Source organism: Corvus brachyrhynchos, unplaced genomic scaffold, assembly GCF_000691975.1.
Source record: "Corvus brachyrhynchos isolate BGI_N302 unplaced genomic scaffold, ASM69197v1 scaffold56, whole genome shotgun sequence".
Taxonomy (NCBI): domain Eukaryota; kingdom Metazoa; phylum Chordata; class Aves; order Passeriformes; family Corvidae; genus Corvus; species Corvus brachyrhynchos.
Window position 1 is genome coordinate 6,832,974 of NW_008238664.1, and position 13,836 is coordinate 6,846,809.

The following is a 13,836-nucleotide window of genomic DNA, read 5'->3' on the forward strand; positions in this document are numbered from 1 at the left end:
TAGTGGTTAATACAGTACTGTATTTTGGATTTAGTGTGAGAATAATGTTGATAGTTTAAGCATTATTTAACACACTGATATTTTAGTTGTTGATAAGTCAAGGACTTTTCAGTTTCCCATGCTCTGCCAGCGAGCAGGTGCACAGGAAGCTGGGAGAGCATGGCCAGGACATCTGACCTGAAGTGGCCAAAGGGGTATTCCATACCATTGTACCTCATGCTTATTGTGTAAACTGGGGAGAATTTGCTGGAAGGGGCTGATTACTGCTCAGGGATGGGCATGGCATTGGTCAGCAAGTGGTGAGCAATTGTATTGTGAATCACTTGTTTCTCTTGAGGTTTATTCCTCCCTCCCTCCCCTTTTAAATTTTTATTATTAACTTTATTTCAGTTATTAAAATTGTTGTTATCTCAACCCCTGGTTTTTACCTTTTTCTGATTCTGCTCCCCATCCCATGAGGGGTGGGGTTTGGAGGGAAGTGGATGAGCAGTGTTGTGTGGTACTTAGTTGCCAGCAGGGGTTTAACCAGGGCAGTAGGTAATGCTCTGTAATTTTTCCCTGATAGGGTTCTCCTTAACTGGATTAAACCCATCTTAATTAACTTCTGGCTAAACCCATCTCACAGTACTGATAGCTGTAGATGCTGTATTTTCAGTCCCAATTATAGGGAGCTTGCTGATTACTGGGCTTGAGGTTTGGGAGGCCTCTCCCAGGGTGGGGTATCGTTCCTGTCTGGACTGTGAGTAGCAGTGAGCTCGTAGATGCTGAGGCTTGTCCACCTTCCCCTCCTGGCTTGCAGCTACTGCAGTGGGTGTTTGAAGGTTTTGGTCCTTGACACTTATTTTAATCCAGAGCAGGAAAAAAAGGCTCTCATTGCTGCATTTCCCCCTCTCCCCACCCTACCTGCCACTTCCCTTTCTCTTCTGCTTTTCTCTCGTGACAAAGTTTCTACAAGCTTTCGTCATGTGGAATTTCATCAGGTGGAATTGCAGATGCTTGTGGTTAGAGGTTGGCAGTGGTGCCCCTGGGATGCAGAAGTAGCTGTATGGTCTTGGATTAGGAGCTTGTCTACTTAATGTCCTGTCTTGAGCACTGACTTGTACCTGGGGAGAAGCACAAGAGCAATGTGACAGAGTGCAATTACCCAGCTTTTAGTGGCTCCAGTACTCAGCATCACCTTCTTGTTAGGGGACTAACTTCTTTTGTTTCCTTCCTTCTTTCCTGCCCTTCCCACCACACTTCACCCCAGACTATCAGCGTGATCCTTATGCTGAACACAATCCTTGCAACACCATTTGCTGCCGGGAAGACCTGAATCCTTCTTTACCAGTGCCTGCAGGCTGCTATGACTCCAAGGTAAATTACCTCAATTTCAACATCTGCTGAATGTTTGCTGCAGACTGTTTGAGCTCCTGTCAGACCTGTAGCATGTTTCCCTGCACTAGAGCAAGCATGGCCAGGCATGTCTGTTCCCTCTTTTCATGCTGTCCCAGTGCTTGGGCACATCCTCAGATGGGAATTCTCTGCAGTCTCATTTCCTGTCCCTGACATCAGTCCTGGCACAGTGGCAGAGGATTTGGGGGGGAGGTGTATGAAACAACTACATCCATGGGATCCTGTGGTGTTCAGGGGTTAAACCCTAAAGCCTTACAGCAGGAAATGAGTCTTCAGCTCACTCAGGGAAGGAGACTGTTGTACAGCCTCAGCCTCCTGTTCATGAGGACTGTGTGGGTGCCTCCCAGAGCCCACAGGAATGTGGTTGCAGTCTCAATTTAGCTTTACATTTACAGCAGCCTAGCTCCTCTAGTAAGCCACTCTGCTCTGGGGCTTCACCTCTCTGCAAAACTGCTTTCTGAGAAGTTTGGTGAAGTTTTGCATTTTAGGGGGGGTGTGGGAAAATCCTTAGACCCACTGTCCTGGAGAAAGCAGCATTTATTTTAGGCAGGTTATATGGTATTTTCACTGTGAAGAGCAATGCCCAAGTAAGCAACTGTGCAGCCCTGGTGTGCTGAGAAGTTGTACAGTGTTTTATCCTGTGGGGCCCAGCCTGCTGCATTTCTGGATTACGAGTTTGGTTGCTAGGATGGGCCTGGGGAGGTTATTTTGGTATCTCCATTGCTGCATCCAGCCAGCTGCCTGTTGCAGTGGACAGTAGTGGGAGGCTCCCAGAGCTGGGTAATATAAGAGGAATGCAGAAAAGGGGTGTGTAGAGGGGTCTGGTAAGTGAATGATCAGTGCATGCTGTGGTGTCTTAGCCAGATGGTTAGGCAAGGGGAATGGGCTGGGCTGGGGGTGGAACAGGGTGTTGAAAGAAATAACCCAGAGCGGAGGCCAAACCTGTTTTAGCTGTAAACCCTACAGGCAATTTTAGGGTCTTAGTTTGGAAAGGTAGAGCAGGCTGGGAACCTCTTTGGAGACAATGAAGGAACAGGGCAGAGTCTGGGTAGCAATATTAACTCTGTGCTGCCTTTCCCCATTCCTGAATTACCCTGATATGCCCCAGAGGATGGCTCAAGTGCTCAACATGCAGCAGAGTTTAGACCAGACACCCTCATCTTCCTGCTGTAGCCCCATAAACCCAGGGAGGCTTGCCCTGCGGGCAGATGCACGAACTGGCTCTTTCAGCCTGGCTAGTGCAAGGGCTAGAGGGCAAGTGTGGGCTTGTGCTTTGCTGCTGTCATTCAGCACTGGCTGCTGCATGGCCGGAGATGCCTCTGCGAAGGGGAGGAATTGCTGCCTGTGCGTGTTTCCCTCTGCTCGCTTCCCTCACCTTACTGTTATCAAATCTCCTGGAGCTGTTCCTGCTGTCTGGGATGGGGACGTGTCAAACCTCACGCTGCCCTTTTGCCCCGGGTTCCTGTCCTTTGTTCCAGGTGTCAGATTTCCGCCTGGCTGCAGCGTTCACAGCCTCTGCCATCAATGGCCCTCCGGTGCAGGGCGGTCTCCCTGTCTTCACCTGGAGACGGTTCAACCGCACACGGCACCAGGGCCTGCCGGAGTCATACAACTTCGATTTTGTCACCATGAGGCCAATCCTGTAAAACCAGCATCAAGAGCCACAAGTGGAGTTTTTTTTAATGGAAATTTTATTTCTTGTATGTAATAAATCGACCTGGATGTCCACATCCCTGTGCCTTACCTGCCTTCCCATGTCCTGCCTGCTGGGCACTCTGTACTGATACTGGCTGCCCCACTGCAGCCCAATGCACATTCCTTTCTTCTGAGCTGTTTGGGTGGCCCTTCCTCTGACTAGGATTGATGAGAAGCAAGTGGCTCAGCTTTCTGTTGATCTGAGCAATCATCACAGCTGTTCCCAGAGCAGGAGTGAGGAGCAGTGCCACCAGTGAGAGTGATCTGTTTCTAGTAGCAACATGGGACCTGTCTTCAGGGCTGAGCCAAGCCAGGTGGCTGCTTTGGGCCATGATGGCCTTACCTCAGTGCTGGCTTGATGTCTGCCTTTTGTCTCAGTAGTGTGCTGCAAGTCGCTTCCCATCCAGGAATGTCACTAGCAGAGAAAGTCAAGGGTGTGTTCTCCATGGCAGATCGGTCTGGAGTGTACAGGATGTGACTTTCAGTGGCATTGTCAAGACTTCCTTTGTGTGGCCAAAGCAGCTGGCAATGTCAGGCTGCAAAAGAGGGTGAAGGGAAGCAGCCTGATGCTTTGGAAATGCCCCTGCCCCAGGCTGCAGAGACAGCAGTGTGACACAATGGGTCTCTTAAAAGGGATCTCTCTCTTGGAAGGGATCAGCCCATGCAGTTGCTCGGTAACATCTTTGCTCGCTCCCTCGGCTGGGGCAGGGGAATGTGACAGATGGCTGTGAGCACCAGGGCTGTGCACATGACCCTTAGTTACCTGTGTTTACGCCAAGAAGTCGAGTCACTGGGCTGTTTTGTGCTAGATGCTTTATGTATAATTAAGTCAAAAAAAATAAACAGCTCTTTCCTCATGTCCTTGATGGTCCAAGCTAAACAGTGCACAGCACTGCCCTGTGTTACGAAGGTGAAGAATGACGAGCAGTGTGAGGTTTTAATGAAGCCTCTAGAGTTTAGCTTCTGTGATGGGGAAGGGAGTGAGTTACTGCAATATGGGTGAGGTTCTACCCTAACTATTTGGCTGTGACTGTAGGCTGATTTTTGCCAAGGGAAGAGGGAGACCAGAAGTTACAGCAAAGCTGTTGATGATGAAAAATCCATGAAGGTACTGAAGTGATTTGTTTGCTGAGGTAGAAGGAGGTAGGTGTGAGATGCTGTGTGCAGAGACCTTCTCCATATGGTGGTGGAGCCACTGCCACAGATTGAATTGACCTGGATCAAACAGGCTGCAACAAGCATTAAGGATAACACATAAGGAATGGAGCTGGGTCACAAAGAGCAGAGCAAGGATCTGAGCTGCCAGCAACAGAGGCCCAAGAATCAGCTGCTTGCTTGAAACTGGAAGCACAGAGGGGCTGGAGGATGGCTTGACTTCACTGTCACTCCTAGACAATGCAGCAACACTGCGGGATGTATTTACTGCTTTTTCAGACAAGTTTATATACTGTTTAAAAGTTGGTCCCCAGGAACCAGGAAATTGCCAGTGGATTACTGCAGTGAACAGTGTTCTTCACCCAGCTAGATGCTTCCACGTGCAGGGAGAGGAGCTATGTGGTACATGTCAAGTGCCCATGACATGGCAAATATGCCTGGAAATGGCAGCTCTGCCTTCTCTCACCTTGAGCCACCTACCCTGAGGCGTGTCCTGCTTTGTGCTCCAAGCCAGAGTTGTGGGAGAACAGAGCTCTACTTTTGAGAGTCCCTTTCTATAAGTATTTACATCAGTGGGACCTTGTGAGCCTTAGGACTCCAATCCATGTGCCTGTGACTATTTTTTTTTGCCCTTCCTCTTGCTGTGCTGTCCTATGTGCTTCCTTTGTTGGCAGGCCAGCCAGGGTTGATCTGCCAGTCCTGACCACAGCAGCCAGTTCCTCTTCCCTGTACAGCTGCATCAGTGACCAGAAGAGAAGGCTTTGATAGGGCTGCATGGCCCTGTAGGCAGGTGCAAAAGAACTGACAGCTTCAGTCTCAGATGGCTGTGTGAAGTTTAAAGGTCTCTTTGAGTATCTTACTTCCTTCTGCAGATCCCACTTGGGGGGAAAAAAAAAAAAAAAAAAAAGGAAGGCATGCTCTAAGCAGAGGATTTGTGGCAGAAGCTGCCCCCTTTTTCATACTCTGCTTCCAGGTTTTTCCAAGTCCTGTGGCTTCTGACTCTTTAACATCAGGTTTCCAGGTTTGGCTGAAGAGGGACTTACTTGGTGCAGAGATGGAGGTGGGAGGTGGTTGGGATAAATCTCTCTTGCCATAATAAAAAATTCTGTTCAGTCAATGCGCAGAGGAAATTACTCCTCTTAGCAGGACCATCAAAATTGTCACATCTAATGCAAACTTTCACATGTTTTACCATCCTCCTTTTCTGAAATCAGTAGCAAACTCACCCCTCCTGGTTCTACTGGTCATACCCTGCATGGCCTCAGCTCTTACAGGGACCACAGTCTGGCACAGCCCCCTCTGCTCTGTAGCAGGAGACACCTGGGTAAGGTCTTACCAGTGCCTGCCCAGGCCAGACTGCACAGTACTTCCAGGGAGAAACCAACAGCACTCCTTTGGCAGTGTCCTGGTGCTGTGCTGCTGGCTCAGATTTGCTTCTCAGGCAGCTGCTGGGGTATTTTTCAGTTTCCTTAGTAGAGGCATCAGTGGTGTGCAGAAATGGACTTTTCTGTTTGTACATTCTGCTCCGGGGCTGTAGCACTTCTTTGCAGACCTACCATGGAGTGTGTGCCAGAGCCACCGTGCAGCAAACAGCAAGTGTTCTTGCAGGTTCACATTCTCACTTTGCTTTACTTCTGCAGGAACTGCAATTACAGCAGTGCTTGAGCAGAGTAGTTTTGCTGTATTTGATGATAAAACACAGGTTCTATGCTATGTGCAGTACATATACTCAGTCTAAATAGGTAGCTTGAGAAACTCAGGACTTTCAAGTGGGCTTGTGCTGAGGCATCACTTCACAAGAGTCCATCATCTTCTGGTCAGTGACTTGAAGCAAATTTTAGTAAGTGCAAGGAAACTAATTATTACCATCACAAATTAATTATATGCCCTTGAAGTACAGGCTCAGCACTAATTCAGGGTAGGTATGTCAGTAACTCCATGTTCTAAGTACTTTGAATTCTCTACCATTTGGCAGCAGAGTTGGGTCCAAGAGGCAGATTTTCCCAGACTGCCTTCTAGTCCAGCTGTTTATTGGTCCCAAATGAGTTGCACAACATCTGTCATGGTGCTGTTCCTGGCTTCTGCCCTTGAGAAAGAGCTGGGTGGGGAGAGCCCTTCATGATGCCTGCACTGAAACATGCTTTTATTAATCCTGATTTCATTATCCCCGAGTGATGCACTTAGTGCCGTGCACAGCAGCTGCTCCCTGGCCGGGTGAGTCAGCCCTCATGCTTGAAGGGTGCTCTGAAAAACTCCGGCACTTTGTCCAAAGCCTGTCGCTGAAGGAATGACCATTGTTTCACAAGTCAAACCCGGCCTCCTGGAGGGCAAGGAGAGTAGCACCAGCAACAGGATTTCCATTCCTGTATCCGTCTGGGGCAACTTTGGGGTGCAAGCCACTTGATTCTGTCTGTCCAAGCATTGCAGAAATGCACGGATGGTGACTTTCCTGAAGTTAGAGCATTGCTTTGGTTTTTTCCTTCTGTGAGGGGAACACCATGCTGTTGGCTTGCTGGGACTGACCAAGAGCCAAACCCTTGCTGCTCAATGTTACTTGAGCAAGGTGGCAACACCTCTGAAGAAAAGGAGCAGGCTTTGGGCTCTTTTTTGAGAGAGTTGCCTCCTGAGGTGACAGAAATTAAGCACAGATGACTCAAAATGTTAAAAACCCAGTAGTTTTATTTCAAAGTATAAATTCCAGGCTTGTCAGACAAAACCCCACTACAGTTAACACAGACACACACTAATCTACAGTACATACAAAAATGGGGAAAGCTGGCAACTGCCCAGTTTAAATTGGACATTAAATCAGTCCTATAGTTTTTCTTTTGTATTTACAAGAGTAGCTGCAAAACAAAACAAGAAATCAGTTTTGGAGTTTCCCAACAAAGGATTTTGCACATTTGACTCCTGATAGCCAATAAATTACTAAAGCTGAACAGGAATGCCTGAACAGCTACTACTCAGCTATCTTATTTACAGCTATACCCTATTTATTTAAGACAGCATTTTAAATATATATATGTGTGTGTATATATATATACATACATATATATATGTGTATATGTGTATAAAAGAGAAGAAAAGAATGCTCAGCCTGCTTAATGACAATGAGAAAGAAAGATGCATTTTTAACTTAAAAGGGATGAAAAGGAAAATTAATTGATTTGCTTTCTCCTACCTATCCTTATTTTTTTCCTTCTCCTCTCAGAAGGTGTTTGGAAGGGAATAGATTGTATGGCAGGGCTGGCTTAGTGTCACTTGATCTCTTCTCCCTCTGATGTTTTCATACAACGCCCACCCCTACCCAAATCAACAAATTAAAAAAATATATATTTAATATCTCAAGCTTCTATTTAAAATATCTGCATAGATATTTTTGACAAAAGGAGAATACTCAAAGAGTTTATAAGAAGGCAGAATCACAGCTTGATTTTGTACAGTGTATGCAATACTCATCCTGGGGAATGGCTGTTTAGGGAGCAGGAACAGACATGACCCATCCCTACATCTAATACAAATTTTAATTTACTGTACATTTGAGACAAACAGCATCAAGGAAGAGCCGAAGTGACTGTTTGTTACACTACAAAATGATGTTCAGATCCTACTACTGAGCTCAGTCGTGGTCCCAGTGAAGACTCAGGGGTTTTGCCTTTGTTTTCAAAGGAAGCAGGGTAAGACCCCTTAATTTTACAGGGAGCATGTCATGGATGTTTCGTGCTAAAAGCCTTGGGAATGGGTGTCTCAGTGCTTGTGCTCAGTGATCTAACGAGGCCAAGGGCAGCACAAACAATTGCAAGGAGTAAAGTCTGAGACCAACTGCTACTCACAGGGAAGCTGCTGGGAGCATGGAAATAATTGCAGGCTGAAAGATCTGCATCCTTGTGTTTTCTGAAGCTGCCACTGCAGACACAGTACAGATGCTGTAGCTGCAGTCTGTCCCTTCCTAGGATTTATGGTTTTGTATCCAATAAACTTTTTTAGACATACAGCAATATAAAGGAGGCCAGTGAAACTGTAACTAGGAGAAATGCAGAACAGCATTTTGCCATCAGCACTCCACAGCAGGGCTCCTCTCCCAAGTAGATGAACTAACTCAAATTACTTTCAACCTGGACATCCAGATGCCCTTGTATCACACAGAGAAAACAACTCAAACCTAAAACACACCAGAAAGTAAATGAGGATGGAAAACACAGCTGTAGCCAGTGTTGTGTTTGCTAAAACATGGGAAAGTTGGTCCAAGGTGGTACTGCTGGAATATCATGTACCCGGAGGCAGCAGCAAAACACAGTCAGGAACAACTTTATACCAAGCTATTGGAAGATGGAAAAACTTGCATGAAGTGCAGAGAAGAAACCAAACCCGACACTTCCACTTAAAAGCCATATAGAAATTTTTAGCATATTTAAAAATGGATTATTGGACGGCTTCAGCGATTGACTCTTTTCATTAATGAAGAGACCAGTCTAGAAGCACATTATTAACACACCTGTACTGAATGTTGCCAAATATTTTGGTAATACTTTCAAATAAAGTTTTCCAAATGAAACAAATTGTTTCTGATTCATTGTTGCTTGCAGAAATTTAGTTTCTCAGTATCTTTATTCTTTCTGGGAGGTAAAGGATAATAAAACCACCAGCCACTCAACTACATGGGGAAAAGTGCCATGAGGTAAGGAATTAAGCACTACTCCTGTTAGCAAACTCACTGCAGAGATCTGCTCCATGGTGACAGTGACTTCACAAAAATGGCATCGTTCTCTCTTTGAGCATCAGTGATTTAGGGACCAGCTCCCTTGAAGGTCTCCACACCAAACTGGGCATCTCAAAGTCAAGCCATGCTTTATCACGTACTTCACCACCAGTACTTGCTCAAGATACTGAAATCAGACCTTTAACAGCCCTGCTGGGATGAAAAAACAGGGAAGTGATCTTTCGCCCTGGAGCTGCAATGTCTTTGGTCAACAATGGTGCCTTGCAAAATCCTGCCAAAATAACGGAACTGCTGCCACACAGACCAGAAATGGATCTATTAAGACAGAAGCCAGTTTTTACAATCAGTTCAGTGAAGAACTAAATCTTTACTAAATAAATATGAGTTTTCTTTCTCTAATGATGATGCAGCCCACAAAACCTCCAAATGGAATGACAGACCATCCCTAATAATACCTTCATTGGAGGAAAGAAAACAATTCTAATGCAGGACTTGCACCCCTTGCCTATCCCAAACAAGACAAACCTAAGAACAAGGGAGATCTAAATGCAAACTTAAGCTACAGCAAAGCTCATGTATAGTTTGGGCTGGAATCACAACTAAATAAATGGCATAAGTTCAAGGTTGTATCCTCATGTTTATTTTAACTTTCAAACCATAAAAATTCATAGTACTGATACAGCCAATGGCTCTTTGGTACCACCTCAAAGACACATTAACAAAAAATTGGCAAGGGACTTGATAGCCATTAACTGGAAAGAATTGTTCTAATCTCTACTACAGAACTGTCTTTGTAAGAACCCACATTTAGTCTATTTCCATAGACAGACTAAATACATTATTAAATAATTATTCCTTGAAATAAGCAAACAGAACATTTACTTGAACATAGAAAAACTGAAGGTATTTTTGATTATTGGCACCAGAAATACTGGGACAACTGCAGATCAAAGGAAAGGTTACGTATTTTTCATACAGTGTGAACCTTCTCTGATGACACTTGGATTTAGCCAGAATTTTTGCTTGCCCAAATGGACAGAACTGTTATATTTTTAAATGCAATTTTCCATACAGAGAATATCCATTACTCACCTGACAGAAGTGACACTCCCAGCTACATGAAGTAGTGCAGTAAACCACACAGAGGTCTACAGTGCCATTTCTATCACTGTAAAATTTCTAAAAAAAGGAACAACTACAGAACCCATAATCTCATAGCATATTTCATGAGCCCTGTTTGGGGATTTAATTTCTCTGACACTTTTCCAATCTTGCTTCACACTTCCAACATGTTGGTTTTGAGAAAGACAGCATTGAAATGGAAAAATGCAGCTTTGCTATATGATGAAGTGGATTTAAAAAAAAGAAACTGTCCCCTCCAAACTAAATTGTTTGGTTCTGTTGGGCAGCAGTGCAACTGAAAATTGCCAAATTCAAAACCCTCCATGTATTTTCTTATCCAGGTGTATTACAGTTTTGTTCTGCAAACAGCAAGTTTAACATGTCAGTGATAGTGGGGGAGATGCACCAATTTATTATCTCAAAAGCATCATGAAAGCATCTATTAACATTTGCAGTTGGTCTAAAATAGTTTCTAAACTCCCTTGGCTGTGTTTGCTTTCCGCAGAGGCAGGCAGGTGATGGGAGACAGAAGCAGACTGGGAAGCCAACTCCTCCTTTTGTACTTAGCATCCACATGAGTGCAAACAGGTAGAAGCTTTCATGGTGCTGTACCACAGGGGTTTCTTCTTTGGCTGAATTGCAGCATACAGCTTTCCCAAAAGAACCAGGAAAGGCTCTGGTGGAAAAGAATGTCTGTATACTCAATATTCTTGACAGGACAAAAACAACTACTCAAGAATTACAGTGAGGAAAGGGTTGAATGACACTGCAGATAAGAACAAATTCACCATCAGCAGATGTTACACTTTCTTGTCTTTACAGAAATAATAACTACTGCAGGCCTGGAAAATGAGAAGCACTGGTAACGACTGGAAAGGTAAAGGGAAAAAGAACTTCAAGCAAATAAAAGAACACCACAAGGTATCCAGCTACATTTTATTTCTGAAATTATTCTTTAAGGCACAAAATAAATCTAAAAAATAGGGCTGGATGTATGAGGGGAGGGGCAGAGAAATTGTCTGAACTAGTGAGGTCTGAATGCAGTCTTTCCAATCCAGTTTCAGATCTGATCTGGTAATGCTCCCAGGGCGAGTGCGGGAGGATGGTGAAAACAGAGGAGCATTCTTACTTAGAGAGGTAGGAGGTTGTGGGGTGATTTATTATTTTTTTCCACCACCTCCAAATTTACACACATACTGGGCCAGACTCAAGTTCCCTTCCCTCCCCTCAGAGAGCTTATTACAGTTTGTAAGGTAAGACCAGACCGCTCGAGCCTCCAGTACAAAAAGTGAGACCTTGAATCACCCTTCATGTCACAGCCTGTTCACAGAATGGTGGGGGGCAAGAGGCAGATCGTTCTTGCCCTTGTGTTGGTGTCTCAATAGACATTACAGATATGTATGTTTTGCTTAAGACAAATTGCAATTTACTATTTTGTTTCCACTCTGAAGCAGAATCCCAGGCATTTGGGATGCCCTTGGATAAAGGATAGTAGGTATCTAGGTAGAACACCTGTCATGGAAGGAAAACCAAAATTTTCAAATGGCCCATGACATGAACTATTCAGAAAAAACAGGCTCTTGCTGCAGGGTAAACTTTATTTTTCTTTTGGTTCTGAACTGATGTAGTGTATCACACAACTGTCTAAAATAATCCTGCAGAGTGGATTTAAAGGTGAATTACATGCATGAGATCAACCCCTCCCAAAACTGGGGTAATTCTTGGTAGCAGGACAGGTTTAACGGGTCCAAAGATCTCTAGTTTAACTGCTCTGGGAAGAGATCACATCTGTGGACTGGGGGTCACAGAAGGGTCCAAAGCGTCCATAGACATCCTTAGCCCGGACTGCAAAGTAGTATTTGCTGCCAGACACGAACTGTGTCAGAGTGCACGCCATGGGCAGCGGCAGGGCCTTCACCTCTCCGATCTTCTTCCACTGCGAGGGCATAGTGGCACTGGGGTCCTCGTGGTAGGCGTACAGGTGGTAACTGTCCACAGTGGCACAGCTCCGGTCCACCTCCATCACGCTCCACGACAGCACAATCCCGTTCTGGCTCTGTACCCGGGCCAGCTTCAGCTGTGGCTTTTGAGGCGGAGAAGTGTTGGCAGCTTCGGGGGGCAGACGTGGTGGCTGTGGTGCCTCTGGAAGTGGGGCGGGATGTACGGGGCGTGGTGGCTCCTAAGCAGCATAAGAGCAATAAGGGAAAGGTCAGAGTCTACAGCAATGGAAGGAGGCTTTAATTCAGAATTTCCCAGATAACTGGAAGCAGATGAGCCTGCAATCACCCAGCCATCCCAACTCTCAGTCCTGTGTGCGGAGGCAAGGCAGCAGCAGCAAATGATGAGAAGGGGTGGGACCAAGGATACCATAAATTCTTAAGTTATTCTCATATAAATCCCTAGTTGTGCAAATGATCACTGCCACAGTAATTTCCCTATATCCTCTTTGCTTCCCAGCCAGGAGGAGATGGACTGAACGCTGTGCCCTTTACCAGGACTGAGCAGGCACGTTCACAATGACTTTGAGCCAATCTACATTTGAGCTGCTGTTCCCACATTACCCAACACACCCCAGGCAGGGCATTAAGCTGACAACTCATCATCTTTTCCACAGGTAGGTATTCAGCCACAGAAGGAAGAAAGAATGTGGCACCATTACCCTATCACCTTAAATTGATCACAAAAGCTCAGCCTCACCTTCCAGAAAATTTTGAAATAAGGGCACAAATGTGTTTTTTCAGTGATATTTCTTTTTTATACTGCAAAAACAGTCCTACGTCTCTCATATTAGTTAAGATGAATTCAGGAATGTCGTTACCATGCTTCAAGCCTGGGGTCTTTCAGGTCGGAATCTGGAGTAGTTTTTGGCATCTTAAGTGTTCTGTGTAATATTTGCTTCATTTATTCTCATTATTTATCACCGGGGAGTGCATTAAGTTGACGGTGTCTAGACTGAAAGGATGGTAAGCCACCTTCTTGGCAATATATTTACCATTTCAGGGTACCATAAGTAATGTAACTGCCCAACAGTGAGTGTACAGGCAATGTATTTGCAATTAAATTAAATGAGTCAGAGAAAATTCTCAAATTCTTATCAAAGGGGGTTTTAGGTGATGCGGGAGTAATCACCCTCAACATTGACTAAAAACTCTGAAATTTGGGAGTTGGCAACCTTGGGGATTTTGTCTGTACCTTGTTCTCCAACCTCAGTTTTGCAAACCGCTGTACTGAAAAACTGGTCATCCAATTCATAGCCAAAGCATGACTAAACGTTTTACTGCCAGTTCTTCTGTACCCTTGACTCCATGAGTCACCTGCAGACAACTCAAGCACTATTTCTCAGTATGTTCTCCTGGTAATTTGGAGAAGGCCAGGGTGAGCTAACAGATTGCACAGCTTGTACTATTCTGGGCAGGAGTTGCTGTAGCTGGCTAGGTGGTGCCCCGCATGAGAACTGGCTGAGAAGTGTCAACAAGGCATTTCACTGTTCTGCAGCTCACACTAAGAGCAGCCTGAGAGTCCCAGTGCAGAGACAAGGCTGTACATCGCCTCAGGTGATTTGAACACCCCACTCACAGTGTGCGCTTGCGGCGGTCGATGGTGCACCGTGAGCTGAGGAGCTCCAGAGCCCAGAGCCAGCCCGTTGTTCACCACGTAGGTTGTCTGAGGCATTCGCACTGTCATACCTGCAAGGAGAACAACAAACACTGTGAGTATTCAGTACTTACAGGCAGCCAAACAGAACATTG

The 13,836-nt window shown here is 45.3% G+C and overlaps 2 protein-coding genes across 3 annotated transcripts in view; one reads left to right on the plus strand and one right to left on the minus strand.

Moving 5' to 3' along the window:
• PLBD1 (phospholipase B domain containing 1) overlaps window positions 1–3,947 on the plus strand; it is a gene marked incomplete at its 5' end in the record, with an annotated part of 39,458 nt that extends 35,511 nt beyond the window's left edge. The window contains 2 exons of the mRNA XM_008636498.2: window positions 1,250–1,356; window positions 2,874–3,947. Of these exons, the coding sequence (XP_008634720.2) occupies window positions 1,250–1,356; window positions 2,874–3,041 (275 nt within the window). The remainder of the gene's footprint in view (window positions 1–1,249; window positions 1,357–2,873) is intronic.
• A 2,957-nt stretch (window positions 3,948–6,904) lies between these two features.
• ATF7IP (activating transcription factor 7 interacting protein) overlaps window positions 6,905–13,836 on the minus strand; it is an 89,575-nt gene continuing 82,643 nt past the window's right edge. For both annotated transcript variants that reach the window (XM_008636499.2, XM_017737788.1), the window contains exons 15-16: window positions 13,664–13,773; window positions 6,905–12,266 (exon numbers count right to left, since the gene is read on the minus strand). In XM_008636499.2, coding sequence (XP_008634721.1) covers window positions 11,850–12,266; window positions 13,664–13,773 — 527 coding nt within the window. In that variant the 3' untranslated portion in view covers window positions 6,905–11,849. The remainder of the gene's footprint in view (window positions 12,267–13,663; window positions 13,774–13,836) is intronic.